Source organism: Myotis myotis, unplaced genomic scaffold (assembly GCF_014108235.1).
Source record: "Myotis myotis isolate mMyoMyo1 unplaced genomic scaffold, mMyoMyo1.p scaffold_m19_p_11, whole genome shotgun sequence".
In the NCBI taxonomy this organism is placed as follows: domain Eukaryota; kingdom Metazoa; phylum Chordata; class Mammalia; order Chiroptera; family Vespertilionidae; genus Myotis; species Myotis myotis.
Genome location: NW_023416315.1, coordinates 52280252 through 52293734, shown reverse-complemented (window position 1 = coordinate 52293734; position 13483 = coordinate 52280252). Strand labels below are relative to the sequence as shown.

Genomic DNA, 13483 nt, shown 5'->3' with positions numbered 1-13483 from the left:
TCACCTTATCCTTCTGCCCTCAGAGCCCAATTTAACTGGCCTGGCCAGTTAGGGCTCTTCACACCTGGTGATTTGAGTGTTGGGAATGTGACATTTGATGGGATAAAGATCATCCAGTGGTAGAGGCATGATAAGGAGAGCAAGGCTGCATTATATGTGGCATTTGGGGCAGCCAGGTCCTCTGATGCCCTCTGGATGCCTTCTACTGAGCAATTTAAGAGACCTCCCAGCTGTCTCTACTGGACTAAAGGCTCAAAAGAAAGAGATGGCAACAGGAAGCAAGTTTAGTTCTATGTAATCTGATGTCTTAAGCTTTGTCCCTTATAAACACAACTCTCTCTTTACCACATATCACACATGTGGTCTGCTGCCTCTGCCTTATGGGGGAGGGTTGCACAAAATGTCAGAAGAAGAGAGAAGCAGGAGGCCCCTCTAGGGCCAGCATGGGAGGAGAAGGGTTCTAGGGTTCTCCATTTGCTGTCAAGCCCCCTCCTCCCCACATGGCACCCCCTTGAGTGAGCTGGAGCATCAGACTTCTCAGAGAGTGGTCCACTACCTCACATCCAAACTTGGATCCAGATTTTGTCAGAAAACCTGAGGTCCCACTGGTGCTACTAAAACTTTCAAGGATGAATTGCATAGCTGGTCACGGACGAACCTTATGGAGTATTACAGTGGCCAGGCTTGCAATGTCCTCCCTTGGGGCCATGGGAACGGACACAGATGGGGGATATTTTGGGAGTCAAAAGAGAGGAGTTTCTGTGTTTGATGATCAGGGGACTGAGCAGAGTGGGGACTAGGTATTTGACATGAGGAGACAGTGTCAGATTCCAGCCTGCAGGGTAGCAAGGAGCCAAAAGAAGGCCCCCTGCCCAAACAAGAGGGCAGCCATAGGGAGGTGCCTCAGGGTAGCATTGCCAGAGGCCAAGAGGGCCATTGGTACAGCCCTGAAGCCTGCAGGGGTCTTATCCTGGGGCTCCACTTTGCCTCCCGATGACTCCAAACAGGGCCCCCGAGGCGTAGGGATGATTTCTGGAATCCAACCTGTTGTGTTTTCCACTACTTCCTGCAGGAGAAGGGAAAAATGGGCAAAAATAGAAGCCTCCCCACCTTGTTTCCTTTTCTTGGACCTTACTTAGTTATACCAGTCCTTGCAGCCTCACAGACTAACTGGGAGACTCCAATCCCACCCCCAAACCCAGAGCTGCATAAGCCCAACTTTCTTCATCATCAGCCTCTTCTTCCTTGACCTAGTGTTCCTATCATTGTCATTCACTTCCCTCATTCTTTTCTAATTCTGGCTTCTCCCAATACCACCCCATATCCCTCCATCCTTAACCCTAAGATGCTCACGTCAATGGTCTTTATTAACACGGTTTGCTGGGCCTCCTTGCAGGCTTTTTCAGCCTTCTTAATGTTCTCCAGGGTCCACTCAACATTGTTCATGGCCATCATGCCCTCCATGGAACTGCATGGACAAGGGCAGGGTGGGGACAGACAATAGTTTAGGGTCAACTTAAAGCCTTGACAAAAGGTGTATGAAATATCCTCACTTTTGTGAGTGCCAGTTTCATGTCAGCGTAAACTGTAAGGAGTGTCTTATAAATCAACTAGAGGCCCAGTGCACGAAATTGTGCATAGGTGGGGTCCAGCCAGCCGCCCTGATCAGAGCAATCGGGCCAGACTGGCTGGGGGAAGGGGATGCAGGAGGTTGGCCGGCCAGCCCTGCCCTCTGTTCAAACTCCTGGCCAAGGGAACAATTTGTGTAAGAGCCTATTATTATATAGGATGAAATAATAATAAGTTTGGCAGGAGTAGAATTATCATTAGGACTCAGAGAAAAGAATTTTTAAGAGTGAAAAAGAGAAACATATAATTCTTTAAAGAAGTGGTTCTTAATCTGAGAACTATGAAGTCTGAGGATGTTGGAGTAACTTCAGGGAACCTGTAAATGCCCTAAAATTATGTGTGAAATGGGGTGTGTCTGCACAGATGTACATTTTTGGAAAGGAGTCTCAGAGAGAACCCTTACCTCCAACTAATGAAGGGCCTCTACCTGAAAGTAAACACAGTCTGACTGAATCCGGTAGTGCATGAGAAAAAGGCAGACTGAGAATTTGTACATAAGTGATCTCACTTCTAGAGGTCACATTTGAGGATTTTATGGTCCAGGATGACTCACTCTGATGCCTCCTCCCCTAGCTCATGGGCCACATAGATGATGTCAGGGTACCCCATGCAGCTGGAGATGTTGTTTCGGGGATAGTAGAAGAGGAAGACGAGGCACATCTCATTAATGGTGCTGGGACCCCCCTGGAAAAGAAGAGGGAGACAGATGGAGAGACAAAGATACAAAGGCATGCAGAGAGAACAAGGCAGGCAGAAATGGTATAGGTAGCCATTCTACCAATGAAGCTGTTTTCCTTTCTCCTTAACCTCCAGCTAACTCACTGATCCTTACCACTCCTCACCACACCTCTTCCTTCCACATTCTCTATTTCCAGTTGGTAGACAGTTATGCATGTCATTTCCAAAGAAATTTCTCACATATCTTCCCATTCCTCTATATTTCCATGGCCACTTTCTTGGTTTGAGAAGATAAGACAAAATATTGAATTTTTTAAAAAGTCACTCCCTCAGGAGCTTCTCCAGAATTCCCCATCGGTACACATCTAATTCAGGACCCACTCAAATATGTCACATGTTCTCATCACTGCAGGGAGACCTTATGGTTTTCCCTATGAATTTCCCTAGTACATTATCTCCATTCTACTCTAATGATGCATATCACTTTCTACCTTGTATTAGAATCATTTTAAGAGCAGCGTTTTCTTCCTCAGCAGCAAGCAACTCCTTTTGAATCTGACAAGCATGGAACCATTCCGTACACACAATATGGATGGGATTCCTTGTGACCATAATAACAATAGCTGAATCTAATTGAGCATCTGTTACAAGTCAGACAGTGACCTAGATGCTTTACATGTATTAATCAACTCTCATAACACTTATGCAATGGATAATATTGTTGATTCTTTTATACATTAGAAAACTGAGACACAAAGAACTTGAATAACTTGTCTACAGTTAGAAAGCTACTAATGATTGTGTTGGCATTCAAAGCCAGGCAATGAGGCTTCAAGTCCATGCGTTTGTCATGGTGACTATGTGGGGAGAGAGCTACTTACAAAAGTCAAGGAGTCTCGGTCCAGTGTCTGGTAGTGACACTCTATTAGCAATTCGTCTCCCTAGAGTGAAACACAGAGGCCAAAAGTAAGACATAGAGAGACTGGACCCATCTTAGAACTACCCTGGCTAACACTAATGAGCCCTGAGCCTGCCTGTCCCTGACACCAGCCATGCCTCCCCCAGGGTCCCACCGGCTTGATCTCCACTCGATGAGGTAAATCTCGAGTCTCCTGCAGATTGAAGTCATAGGTGTCATCTTTACAGATTGTTCGGAGTTGTGTTCCATTTCTGGAGGGAGAGAAAGAGAGGAGACAGGAATAAGGTGAGGAAGATGAAGTGGGGAGGGTGTCTATCAATAAAGAAGCTGTGTGGGGTGTCACTCTGTGGGTCTAGATTGTTCATAAAACAAGAAAGCTCCTCTTTCCACAGTCTTCCTCAAGGCGTCTCTGCTCTGTGGATAATTCTGGTTCCTCCTTACTCCTAAACTTATACTGAAGAATAAATAACTTTCTAAGATTTATTCCCACATGCACAAGGGAAAGCTTCAAATCCATGCCTTCTTCCCTTACCTGTACTGCACAGCCTGCAGAGCCCGCCCAGCGAGATGGGTATGGAGCAGGTAGCCATATACCTGTATGTCAGGCACCGGGGCCCCATTCATCTGTGACAGGGAGGAGAGGCAGCTGGTTAGTTAAGAACTCTCATCTTGCCCTGCCCCTTGATTTTCCACCCTTACTATTTGACACCTTCTCTCAAAACTGACATTAACCCCTTTAGTTTTTACCTGGACCAAATCCCTGCCCCACTCCCCCTGTCCCCAAAGCCCTGACTCCTTCCATCCCTTGCATAATCCCAGTTAGTGATTTTCCTGAGCACCAGGCTGTAGTCATTGTCCAAGTGTCGGGCGCAGGCTGTATGTGCTGTGGATCAGACCAGATCTGTGATGGGGAACCTCCCAGCCTCACCTCTTCAAACTTCTCTGTCTTACACAGTCCGTAGGACATGAAGGACTCAGCACCCGGGGGGATGAAGTGGATGGGGAACGTGAGGAAGCCCAGCTGTAGGACTCCCATGTCGTATTTGCGCAGGTGTGCCGTGTAGTAGATTCGAATCCCCGAGGTGTCGTGCACACCTGGTGCAGAAAGGCAAACCACAGAAGGCAGGAGAGGAGTTCACAGCGTGGGGAGAAAGAGGCCCAGGAAAGTTGTTAGCAAAAGGAGCCAGCACACATCCCAAGACACCTTTCCAATTCCTAGAGGCATCAGACAGCTTGCCCAGCTTTTCTTCCATAAATGCTCAGATGCTCACCAGGAAGGTTGTGAAAATTGCTGTAATGAATCTCCAGTCAGATCCACTGGGGGTCCAAGGGGGTCCCAATAGAGACACCCACATCATCTGGAAACTGGTAACTCTGTTGAATGAAGGGAATTGGCAGCAAGAAAGACTGGAGCTGGGTGCAGGCTGGGAGCTAGGTGCAGGGACCCATCCCAGACCGCCCTGTCTCCCAGCCTTCATCAGCTCAGCAATCCCAGTTTCAAACAGCATGCACAACTTAGCCACCTATCTCCTCATCACAGGACTCACTGTGCCCCCGACAGCCCAGCCCACGATGACCTGGGAGCAGAGGGAGAAGGCAGGGTCAGCCCCATAGCAGTCGCTGATGCCCGTGGGCAGAGCACTGGCATTGCCACAGGCGTACACAAGGATGTGATGCACCATCGTCTCGTTGTGGTAGACCAGCTTGGGCTCAAACTGGTAGGAGGGGAGGAGGGCAAAGCATAGTCATGATCCTCTATGTCAAGTCCTATTCCCCACGTTCCCCTTCCCCAAATAAAACTGCACCCATTCCCTGCTTCTCTTCTTCTTTCTCTTCCATTTCTTCTGTTTTTTCCTTCCCTAACCTATAATTTCCCCCTCAACTCTGACTCCTCTCTTGCCTTCACCCTTTTAAAGTCTCTCCCTGAGAGCAGAGCATGCTAACGCCCATGATTTCAGCCTTTCCCTTACTAACTTCATTAGTCTGACATATCTGAACATGAAACCACTTCTTGTTGGAGTCTCTCTCTAAAGAAAATACGGTTTCCACACTTTTGCCACTTACTATAAGATCATACTTTTATTTATTTAATCAAAATTGGAACTATCCAAATGTGGAATCAGGTGACCAAGTTTGTATTCCCTCTAGCCCTTCACCATGCCCCTCCCAGCCAACACCTCCTCCTGGGCTAAGAGCACAATTCTGGGGCCAGGGTGGGGGCTTACATTTTGTTCTTTGCAAAGTTATGAATTCATGAATTTCATCAAAATCTCAGATGCATTGTGGGGCTGGAGTGAAACAGTGCTGGGAGCTATAGTTCTGGGCTCAGGAAATCATGAAACTACCATGTCCACCAAACCTAGCCTGGCCCCATGTTAGCCCCACTGCTTTCCTTCTGCTTCCTTCATCCTAGCAGTCATCTGATTGACACCACCCCCTACCAATCCACTGAGCTGCTCAACCACCTTGACGGTGTCCTATCCTCTGGTTCACCATACCTTGTAGATGTGATGCTTCTTACTGACGATGGGGAGAGGGAGGAAGGTGCAGGCATATGTGGTGTCATCCTCTGGGATAAGGAACTGGAGAGAGACACACAGAGGCTAGGCTGGGGTGGGAGTGAGGCTCACAGAGAGTCAAGGAAAGGGACAGACCAGGGAAGACTGTCCACTTTAGGTCAGTAGGTCATTCTTCAGGGACTGAGAGAAGTCAGAGAAACTTCAATTCTAGGAACATACTGAGTATTGGGTATAAGAGGAGGGTGTGGATTGACTGGGAAGATGGGAAGAGGGCTGGAGGAGGCTGGGTGTGATGGAGAAATCTTACATCAGTGATCTCCAAGTCATGGATGATTGTGTCCTCAGGTACATCAAGATCATCTGGGTGGACTATTTGTAGCAGGAAGATGGACTTGACAAAAGTACGCTCCGGGTCCAGCTTCAGCATGTCATCCAGGCCATAGGCAGCCAGCACCCTCACTGTGTCGCTCTGGGGGAATCATGGGCATTGAGATGCTACACCCATGAGCAGCACTTTGCACACACCCAGGGACCAACACAAACCACTTGCTCATGTCTACATAGTGGGATGGAAAGAGCTTCAGGTTCAGGGGTGAGAGCTAGTCAGGTCTTAGTTCTGCCTCTGAGGCCAACTTGTTGGAAACATTGAGCAAGGCACATCCCCTCTCTTATTCCCTCTCTATGCCTGTGTCCACATATGGTAAATGACACCCTAAAGTTCAGTGATATCGGACAGGGTACTTCACAAGAGGAAGGCTGGGGAGGGCGGGGTGGAGGTGGGGGCTGAATCAGTGGGAAGTCATTCCATAGAAGGCTGGTAGATTTTAAGAGTAGGAATAATTGAAATGGAGATAGAAGTCCTAGGAACTGTGACTAGCTCCCTGAAATGCATGGACATTCCAGCATAGGGGTGACTACACCTCCCCAGAAGAAAAAGCAGTCTGTGCTCAAATACTTTTCTCCCCTCCTTAATTTACCATAATGTCTTTGTCATGAGGGTCACAGGAGCGGAAGGGCCTGGAGAAAAGCATGGTGGTATAGACACCATCTTCTGTTAGACCCAGCAGCTTAGCATCCTGACTTCCATCCTCCTCCAGGGTGTCTTCATCCACCAGGTGCTGATCCTGGGGTCCAGTGAAGGTCAAGGGTAAGAACCAGGAGTCCCAAGAACAGCCAGTATCCTTTTAGCTCCCCCAAGATACTAGTTTAACAGAACCGAGGGCTTCTTTATTGTGTACTTTGCTCCTAGGACAGACATGGCATCAAGGGTGGAACCTTGGGGCAGAGGGTTGGACGTCTGATGGGAGTTTCACCACCTTGCTTGACTTCAGTTTCAAATCTCACGTCCATTGATCCTAATATTCCTGTATATCTAACCCTTGAAAGCTCACTTACTCTCTGAACTTTCTATGTTATTCATCCTGTCCTGTGGCTCTTAACATTGACACTTCCCTATATCAGTGCAGGAGATGGGTGAGCCGCTTCTTTGTCTGTAAAATGGGATAATAATCATCCACCTCATAGTGATGCTGTGAGGTTTAACATGCAAAGAATTTGGAGCAATGCCTGGTTACTCAAAAGTACATAACAATTTTAAGCTAAAAATGCTTCTGTGGCTGCTATAATTAGACTATTTCGTGCTGTGGTGTACCTGACAGAGCTGGAAGGAAATTGAGGAGGAAAACTGTCTAAACAGCTGTGACTCTCCCCCATGACCTGCATTAAGTGGGCTATTAGCAGGCATGTGGGACAGGCCTCTCTCAGTCCAGTGGTCCATTCTTTAGCACCTAGGGCCATGGAGTCCGGAAGACTTAGACTGAATCTCTCCAATGGCCATTTCTGCAGGGAGAGGTCAGCAGCCAGCTGGTGGTCTGGGCATGTGCCTGCATGTTTGGAAATTGTGGATCCTTCCTGGACTCAAAGCCATCACGAACCCCAGGAAGAGACCCGCATCCTTGGAAGAAAGTCACCCTCCAACTTACCGAGAAATAGACATTGCCATCAGGCAAGACTCCTCCAACAACCAGATCAGCTCCCACGAAGGTGTAGCCATTTGTGACTCCCAAGCCCACCCAGCCAGCTGTTTGGACCTGGAGCTCAAAAGTGATCATCTCAGCCTCAAGGTCAAAGTCCCAGCGCAGGAAAATGACATTGGAAGGATCTAGGAACCTGGAATAGCGCAATCGAGAGGTGGGACCAATGTGGTTGCCTCGGGAGGGGGCTGCCAGAACCATAAGTAGAAGGAGCCTGAAGAGAAGGTCACAGGCCATGGCTCTTGGGATCTGGAGCATCTCTGCTGCAGGTGAACACTCAATAAGTATGGACTTATATGTGCTTCCCCTGCTCTAGGCACCATGCCATAGGGGAGGGACAGACTGGGGTTCTTCTGATCTGATCATCTCCTGGGCTCAGAGTGGTGCCACTTACATAACCCTGGAGGTATGAGGTGTCCAGAGAGGGTGCAGAGCAGATTGCTCTTGCCCTGGACTGGGGACTTATTGTGAAATTCTCAGGAGTAAATCTTTTAGCCTCTTCCACCCAACCCCATGCCAGTGTCCTGCCAATGGGGACCTTACAGGATCAAGGGAGAGTTAGTTCCTCTCCTCTTTTCTTTTCTCCTCTCCTCTCCTCCCTCCCCTTTTCTCTCCCCATCCCTGGATCCTTGGATGTCCTTACTGAGCACTCTGTCCTCTGGCATATGTCCCCCACCCCAGTTTTCATGGGCATTTTCTATATATAGAAACGGGCATGAGCAGAGGTGTGGTGGGAATGCCTTTGAACCTGCCTCCCAGTCCAGCAGGAAGGAGAGAGGTTGTTGGGAGGGGGTTAGGGGAAGGCTATGATTTCTATCTCCTGTGGGAGTCTTTTGCTGCTAATCCCTGGAAGGACATGTGGAGGTGAAGGAGCCATAATCAGCTTTCAGGTGGGCGAGTCTGGGCAGCTTTGAGTTTTTGCACATTCCTGGGGAGGGGCAAGAAGGAGGAGGGGGAGGTGAGGGGAAGCAGAGGGAGAGAAAGGGGATAAAGGTGAACTTGCCTCTGAGAGGCTTTGTGCTTTATCTTTCCTCCCAGGAAAACTACAGGGACTTCCACAGGATGCTTGGTCCAGCATCCCCACTGGTATTGTGCAAATAATAAACGGCCAGAAAAAAATGTTAGAATATTAGAACACAAGAGTAAAAAGTGATATTAGATCCACTAAATTTCCCAAAATTCCAATCCACTTAATTTTTAGATGAGGAAACAGAAACACCAAGGTTAACATGAATAATGTATGTGCCTGGTCACTGTCCAGGCAGAGCTACCAGGACACAGGGCCCTGCCTCCAGGCCAGTGCTCTCTTCAGCTGTCCCTTCAGTCACAGACACCCACAGGGCACCACCCCCCACCGTACATTTCCACCATGGCTCGTCCTGGATGGAGTTGGTGTCACCACTGACTGCTTCTTTGGGAGTGGACCAAATTCTCACCCTAACTCCAAAGTTCTTTCTTCCCAGGGTTGGACACAGGTGATCTGGAGCAGGAAACCACCTCATTGACCTCTTAGGCTCCAGTGTCCTTCCCCCATTAGGCTCTTCCCCACAGGAATGCAGTTCAAATGAAGATGGACAGGAGCTGGAACACCTGTTTATGCCTTCATTCAGAGCATGCATATTCTTCTTCTCCTCCCTCCTAGGAGGGCAACCATAACCCCCAACTGGGAGCATGGGAGAAGGTAGGCAGCTAGGCAGCCATCTAGAAGAAAGAGGCTTACCTTGGCCTAGGTTGGGAGCCAGGCCAAAATCAGAGGAGGAGCTTGGGGAGGCAATGACCTTGAGGAGCAGGAATTCAGGGAGGAGATAACAGGAGTATCTGAGACACCACTGATCCCAATCACATTTGGGGATTAAGGCAATGGGAGGGGATGGCAGGGAGACAGGACAGCCAGCTCAGTAAACTGAGATGTGCCCAGAATCCCTTATCCTGCAATCTGTCCAGCCCGGCCTCAGCGCTGGCCTCAGGAGGAGGTAGAGTCATGGGAAAGAGCTGAAGTCAGCCATTGCAAGGCAGGAAATCTGTGTCTGGGCACTTTCTGGCTTTCCATGGGGCCTTTCTTTCCCTTTCCTCCTTTGTTCCCCAGTTACACTTTCCTCCCAGCCCCCTTTCCTTTTACCGTCTAATCCCCAGAGAGACTTTCTCCACAGAGAGCTAAGAATTAAATGTACGTGTCTTGCTGGGGTGAGGACACCTCTCTTGTGCATTTTACTGGTATTCAGGATATGTGATTTGGGTACTGCTTCCTGGAGCTTCATCTCTCCCCATCTCTGGGGTAACGAGGTGGGAATCGGTAATGGAACAAAAAGCAAAAGTGAATCAGCACATGAGTATTTAGAAAGTAGTGCAATTGACATTTTGTGCACAATTAGATTTGAAATAGGGTGATGCAAAAAAAAAAATCAATGGAGTCACTTTATACACAAAATTGTACTAGTATAATGAAAATCTATTTTTCTTAAGTCAAGAGAAACACAATTTCAAAGTTAGTGAGACAAGTGAATTATAAATTGTATTATGCTGCCACCAAATGGATCCTTTGTCAAAATCATGGGAACCCTATTGTATGTATTACAACTTCTGAAGAGTAAAAAAAAAAAAAAAAAAAAAAAAAAATTAGTGACTCTGGGAGGTGCAAACCCCCAGGTGCCAGCTACTGCTGGGCCCTGACATGGGGGACTTTCCAGGGACATGGGTCTGCAGACTTGCCCTGCTCTAGTTCCCTCCATCATTTATCGACACCCACTTAGAACATTAACTAGAATATTGTGCAGTTTCAAGTCTTGAAATAGTGAGGTTCGACTGCTAAACCCCCCTGCTTCTCCATACTGTTGTCTGTAAAATGCTGAGGTTGGAGAGATGGTAGATATGGGGCCTTATTTTAAATCTAATTTGCCAGATCATTGGTTTCTAAACTTTCTAAAAAATGAGGCCTCTTAATGCTAAAAAGTTAGGAGAACTTGTGATTTTAATCTCTGTTGATTAAGTGATAGATGATTAGAGAAAGATAAAAGCTACTATTAATTCTATCATATTTTAACTGAATTTGAAATTTGCCATTGCATAAAAGTCCACTGTACAAAGTGCTTACTCTGTGCCAAGATTTACTCTGAATTTTCCATATACTAATCCATTTATCCCTATGAAATAACTTTCATTATTATTTCCATTTTACAGATGGAGAAACCGAGGCCCCAAATCACACTGTTAGGTAATGGCAGCACTATGAATCATTGGGAAAACATAATTAAAGACAAAAATCTCCTCCCAATTCAGAAAATCTTGTCACAAAGGCAGAAGAAAGAGAAAACACTTTTATTATTGAATAAGCATTAGATCAGAAGGTGACACATGCTAGGCATTTCTTTCAGAGTTCGCCAAGACAAAGAAATATTAGCCTTTTATATAGGCCAGCACAAACCATTACATACATGTTCCCAAGACAAGCAATGACTGGCCCTCAAATGAGAGGACTTGACAGGACCCTTTGCTAATCTGAGTTCATCCTAGAGTCCCTCGGTAACCAGGATGTCCCTCTGTGTTTGCTAATTGCTTTTATCCAAAGAAAAAATAAACTTGGCATATCTTTACTACAGTTATTTGCAGCTTCGAGTGAGACGTCTGCTCTAAATTGAGTTTAGGCTCATTCTCCTTGATGGTTATATTTTAAAGAGATGCTTGCAGGTCTTTGAGAAAGGCATCTTTGGGTCTTGACCCTGGCAAGAATTGCTTAGCTTTTAAAAATATTTACATATATTTCAAAGAGACAGAGAAAGAACTTACAAGTTTTCTAAAGTAAATGCTCTCAGAAAATGGAGGAGAGGGAAGTCTCTTTCGTTACTTTTAACCAGGAGAATTAAGCTCTGATGTTGAGTTTGTATTCCCTCTTACAGAGGGAAACACAGGTAACTGGAGATGAGGTTCTGTTGTCTAAGGCCCAGTGTGGCCTTGCAGCAGCCTCTGCCCATATATAGGGGAGGAGGGAAGTCCTTGTTTAATCTCCAAGATCCTTTGGTTGCACAGAGGTATTTTAATTCCTTGAAAGATTTGAGGCACCGTTTTAGGACACTCTGGGACACAGGAGGGGGTTCAGGGCCAGTGAGTGAAGACCCCCAGTGACCGTGGGGACGTGTGCATGCATGTGTGGGAGTGCGGGTTGGCGCCAGATGTAGGAAACGCTCTCCAGTTTGAGGTTTGAGCTTCAGTGAGAAGATAAGAAAGACATTGTGTTTCCTGGAAAAGCCACTCCCTTTTGAGTTTCAGGCCCAGAGAGTGTAAGCTACTCTTTGCCACCTTACAGGCCAGGGTCCTGTGCTCCTGCCTGGCTGGCCCTGTCCCACCGCCCCCTGACCTGCTGCCCTGTCAGAGAGGACCCCAGGGGCCAGGGAATGGCATCACTTTCCCTTCTGTGGGGCTGGGTGCTCATGGCTGCCCTGAGCACAGGTCAGATACCAGGAGGAGAGAGCCACTCAGTGGGTTGATGGAGGGAAAGAGAGCTGGGTCACTGGGGCACCTGGAGGCACAGAAAGTTTTGCTCCTCCATCCCAGCCTTGCCTAGATACCCCCAGGCATAGCCTCTTACCCTGAGAAAGTATCCTTTCTGTCCCCAGGTGTCTCCTATCAATACCGCTCATGGGACCTCCTCTTCAGGATCTGCCTGTCCTAGTTATTTCTTGGGTGGCCTTCACCCCCAGGAGCTCCAGCCTGTCCTGTCTGTGTATTTCAGGTGCCAATGCAAGCTTGGTGGAGCAAAGGCCCAGGTGGGCCCTGGTACGTCCGGGACAGGCTGAAACCCTGAGCTGCTTCCTGAGGGATGCCCAGTACCCCTGGATGAGCTGGTACCAACAGGATCTCCAGGGGCAACTCCAGGTGCTGGCCAGTCTGCGGTTTTCTGGGGACAAGGATGACGTATCCCTTCCTGGAGCGGATTACCAGGTCACACGGGTCAATGACAAGGAGCTGAGGCTGCAGGTGGCCAATGTGACCCAGGGCAGAACTCTGTACTGCACCTGCAGCAAAGACACAGTGAGAAACCCTCGTTGTACAGATGAATAAAAACAACCCTCAGTTCCCACCCACGGCCCCAAGCTCCCCCTCCTCTGCCCGAGAGCACCTCAAACCTGCTTTTCCCCGCCCCAGATCCTCCCTTCTGGCCTCTTTACTGCAGGTGAACGCTGGCTGCGTAGCACAGCGATGGACCACAGGTCTGGACCACATGCAGACCGTGGCTTTGCCGCCTGTAAGCTGCGGGGAAGACTGCATCTCCCTGAAAGGCAGTTTCTGTGTCTGTAAAGTACAGAGAGCAACTCTACTCAGTTCAGAGGGCCCCTGCGGGGACGAAGCGTAAGACACAGGTAGACAGGAAGCTCTAATTAGCATTAGCTCCAGCCCACAGAAAAACACATTGCATTTTATTACCAGTCTCAAGGCTCACAAGGGTGCTCAACAAAGACCTGGAGGATTTTGGGAGCTCAGAAAAGGGGAGGATGAATGTATCCATCTGTGGGCCTGCCACTCACACCCCTGGAATAAGTAAACATCCACTTTCCAATTAGTTCCCCATTCTCAGTGCACACCACCACCTCAGCTCCTCACACCCCAATCTCAGCTTGATCATTTTTAAAAGTGAGATCCTAGAGAGGACCGCGATCTGGAATCTACCGTGGAGGGCTTACCCAATACTCACCTTTTAAAAAGCCATGGCT

At 48.0% G+C, this 13483-nt stretch overlaps 1 protein-coding gene and 1 gene segment (V, D, J or C); one reads left to right on the top strand and one right to left on the bottom strand.

Moving 5' to 3' along the window:
* Positions 1-823: 823 nt before the first annotated feature.
* LOC118666608 (putative DBH-like monooxygenase protein 2) lies at positions 824-8015 on the bottom strand. Its single transcript, XM_036329000.1, is given in 13 exon segments — positions 824-1066; positions 1354-1468; positions 2183-2313; positions 3189-3248; positions 3381-3477; positions 3759-3850; positions 4155-4321; positions 4498-4600; positions 4774-4941; positions 5725-5808; positions 6053-6214; positions 6723-6869; positions 7728-8015. Coding segments are annotated over 13 exon segments (1857 nt in total).
* A 4053-nt stretch (positions 8016-12068) lies between these two features.
* Positions 12069-13125, top strand: LOC118666607. The segment is given in 3 exon segments: positions 12069-12221; positions 12505-12803; positions 12946-13125. Coding segments are annotated over 3 exon segments (534 nt in total).
* Positions 13126-13483: the final 358 nt, after the last annotated feature.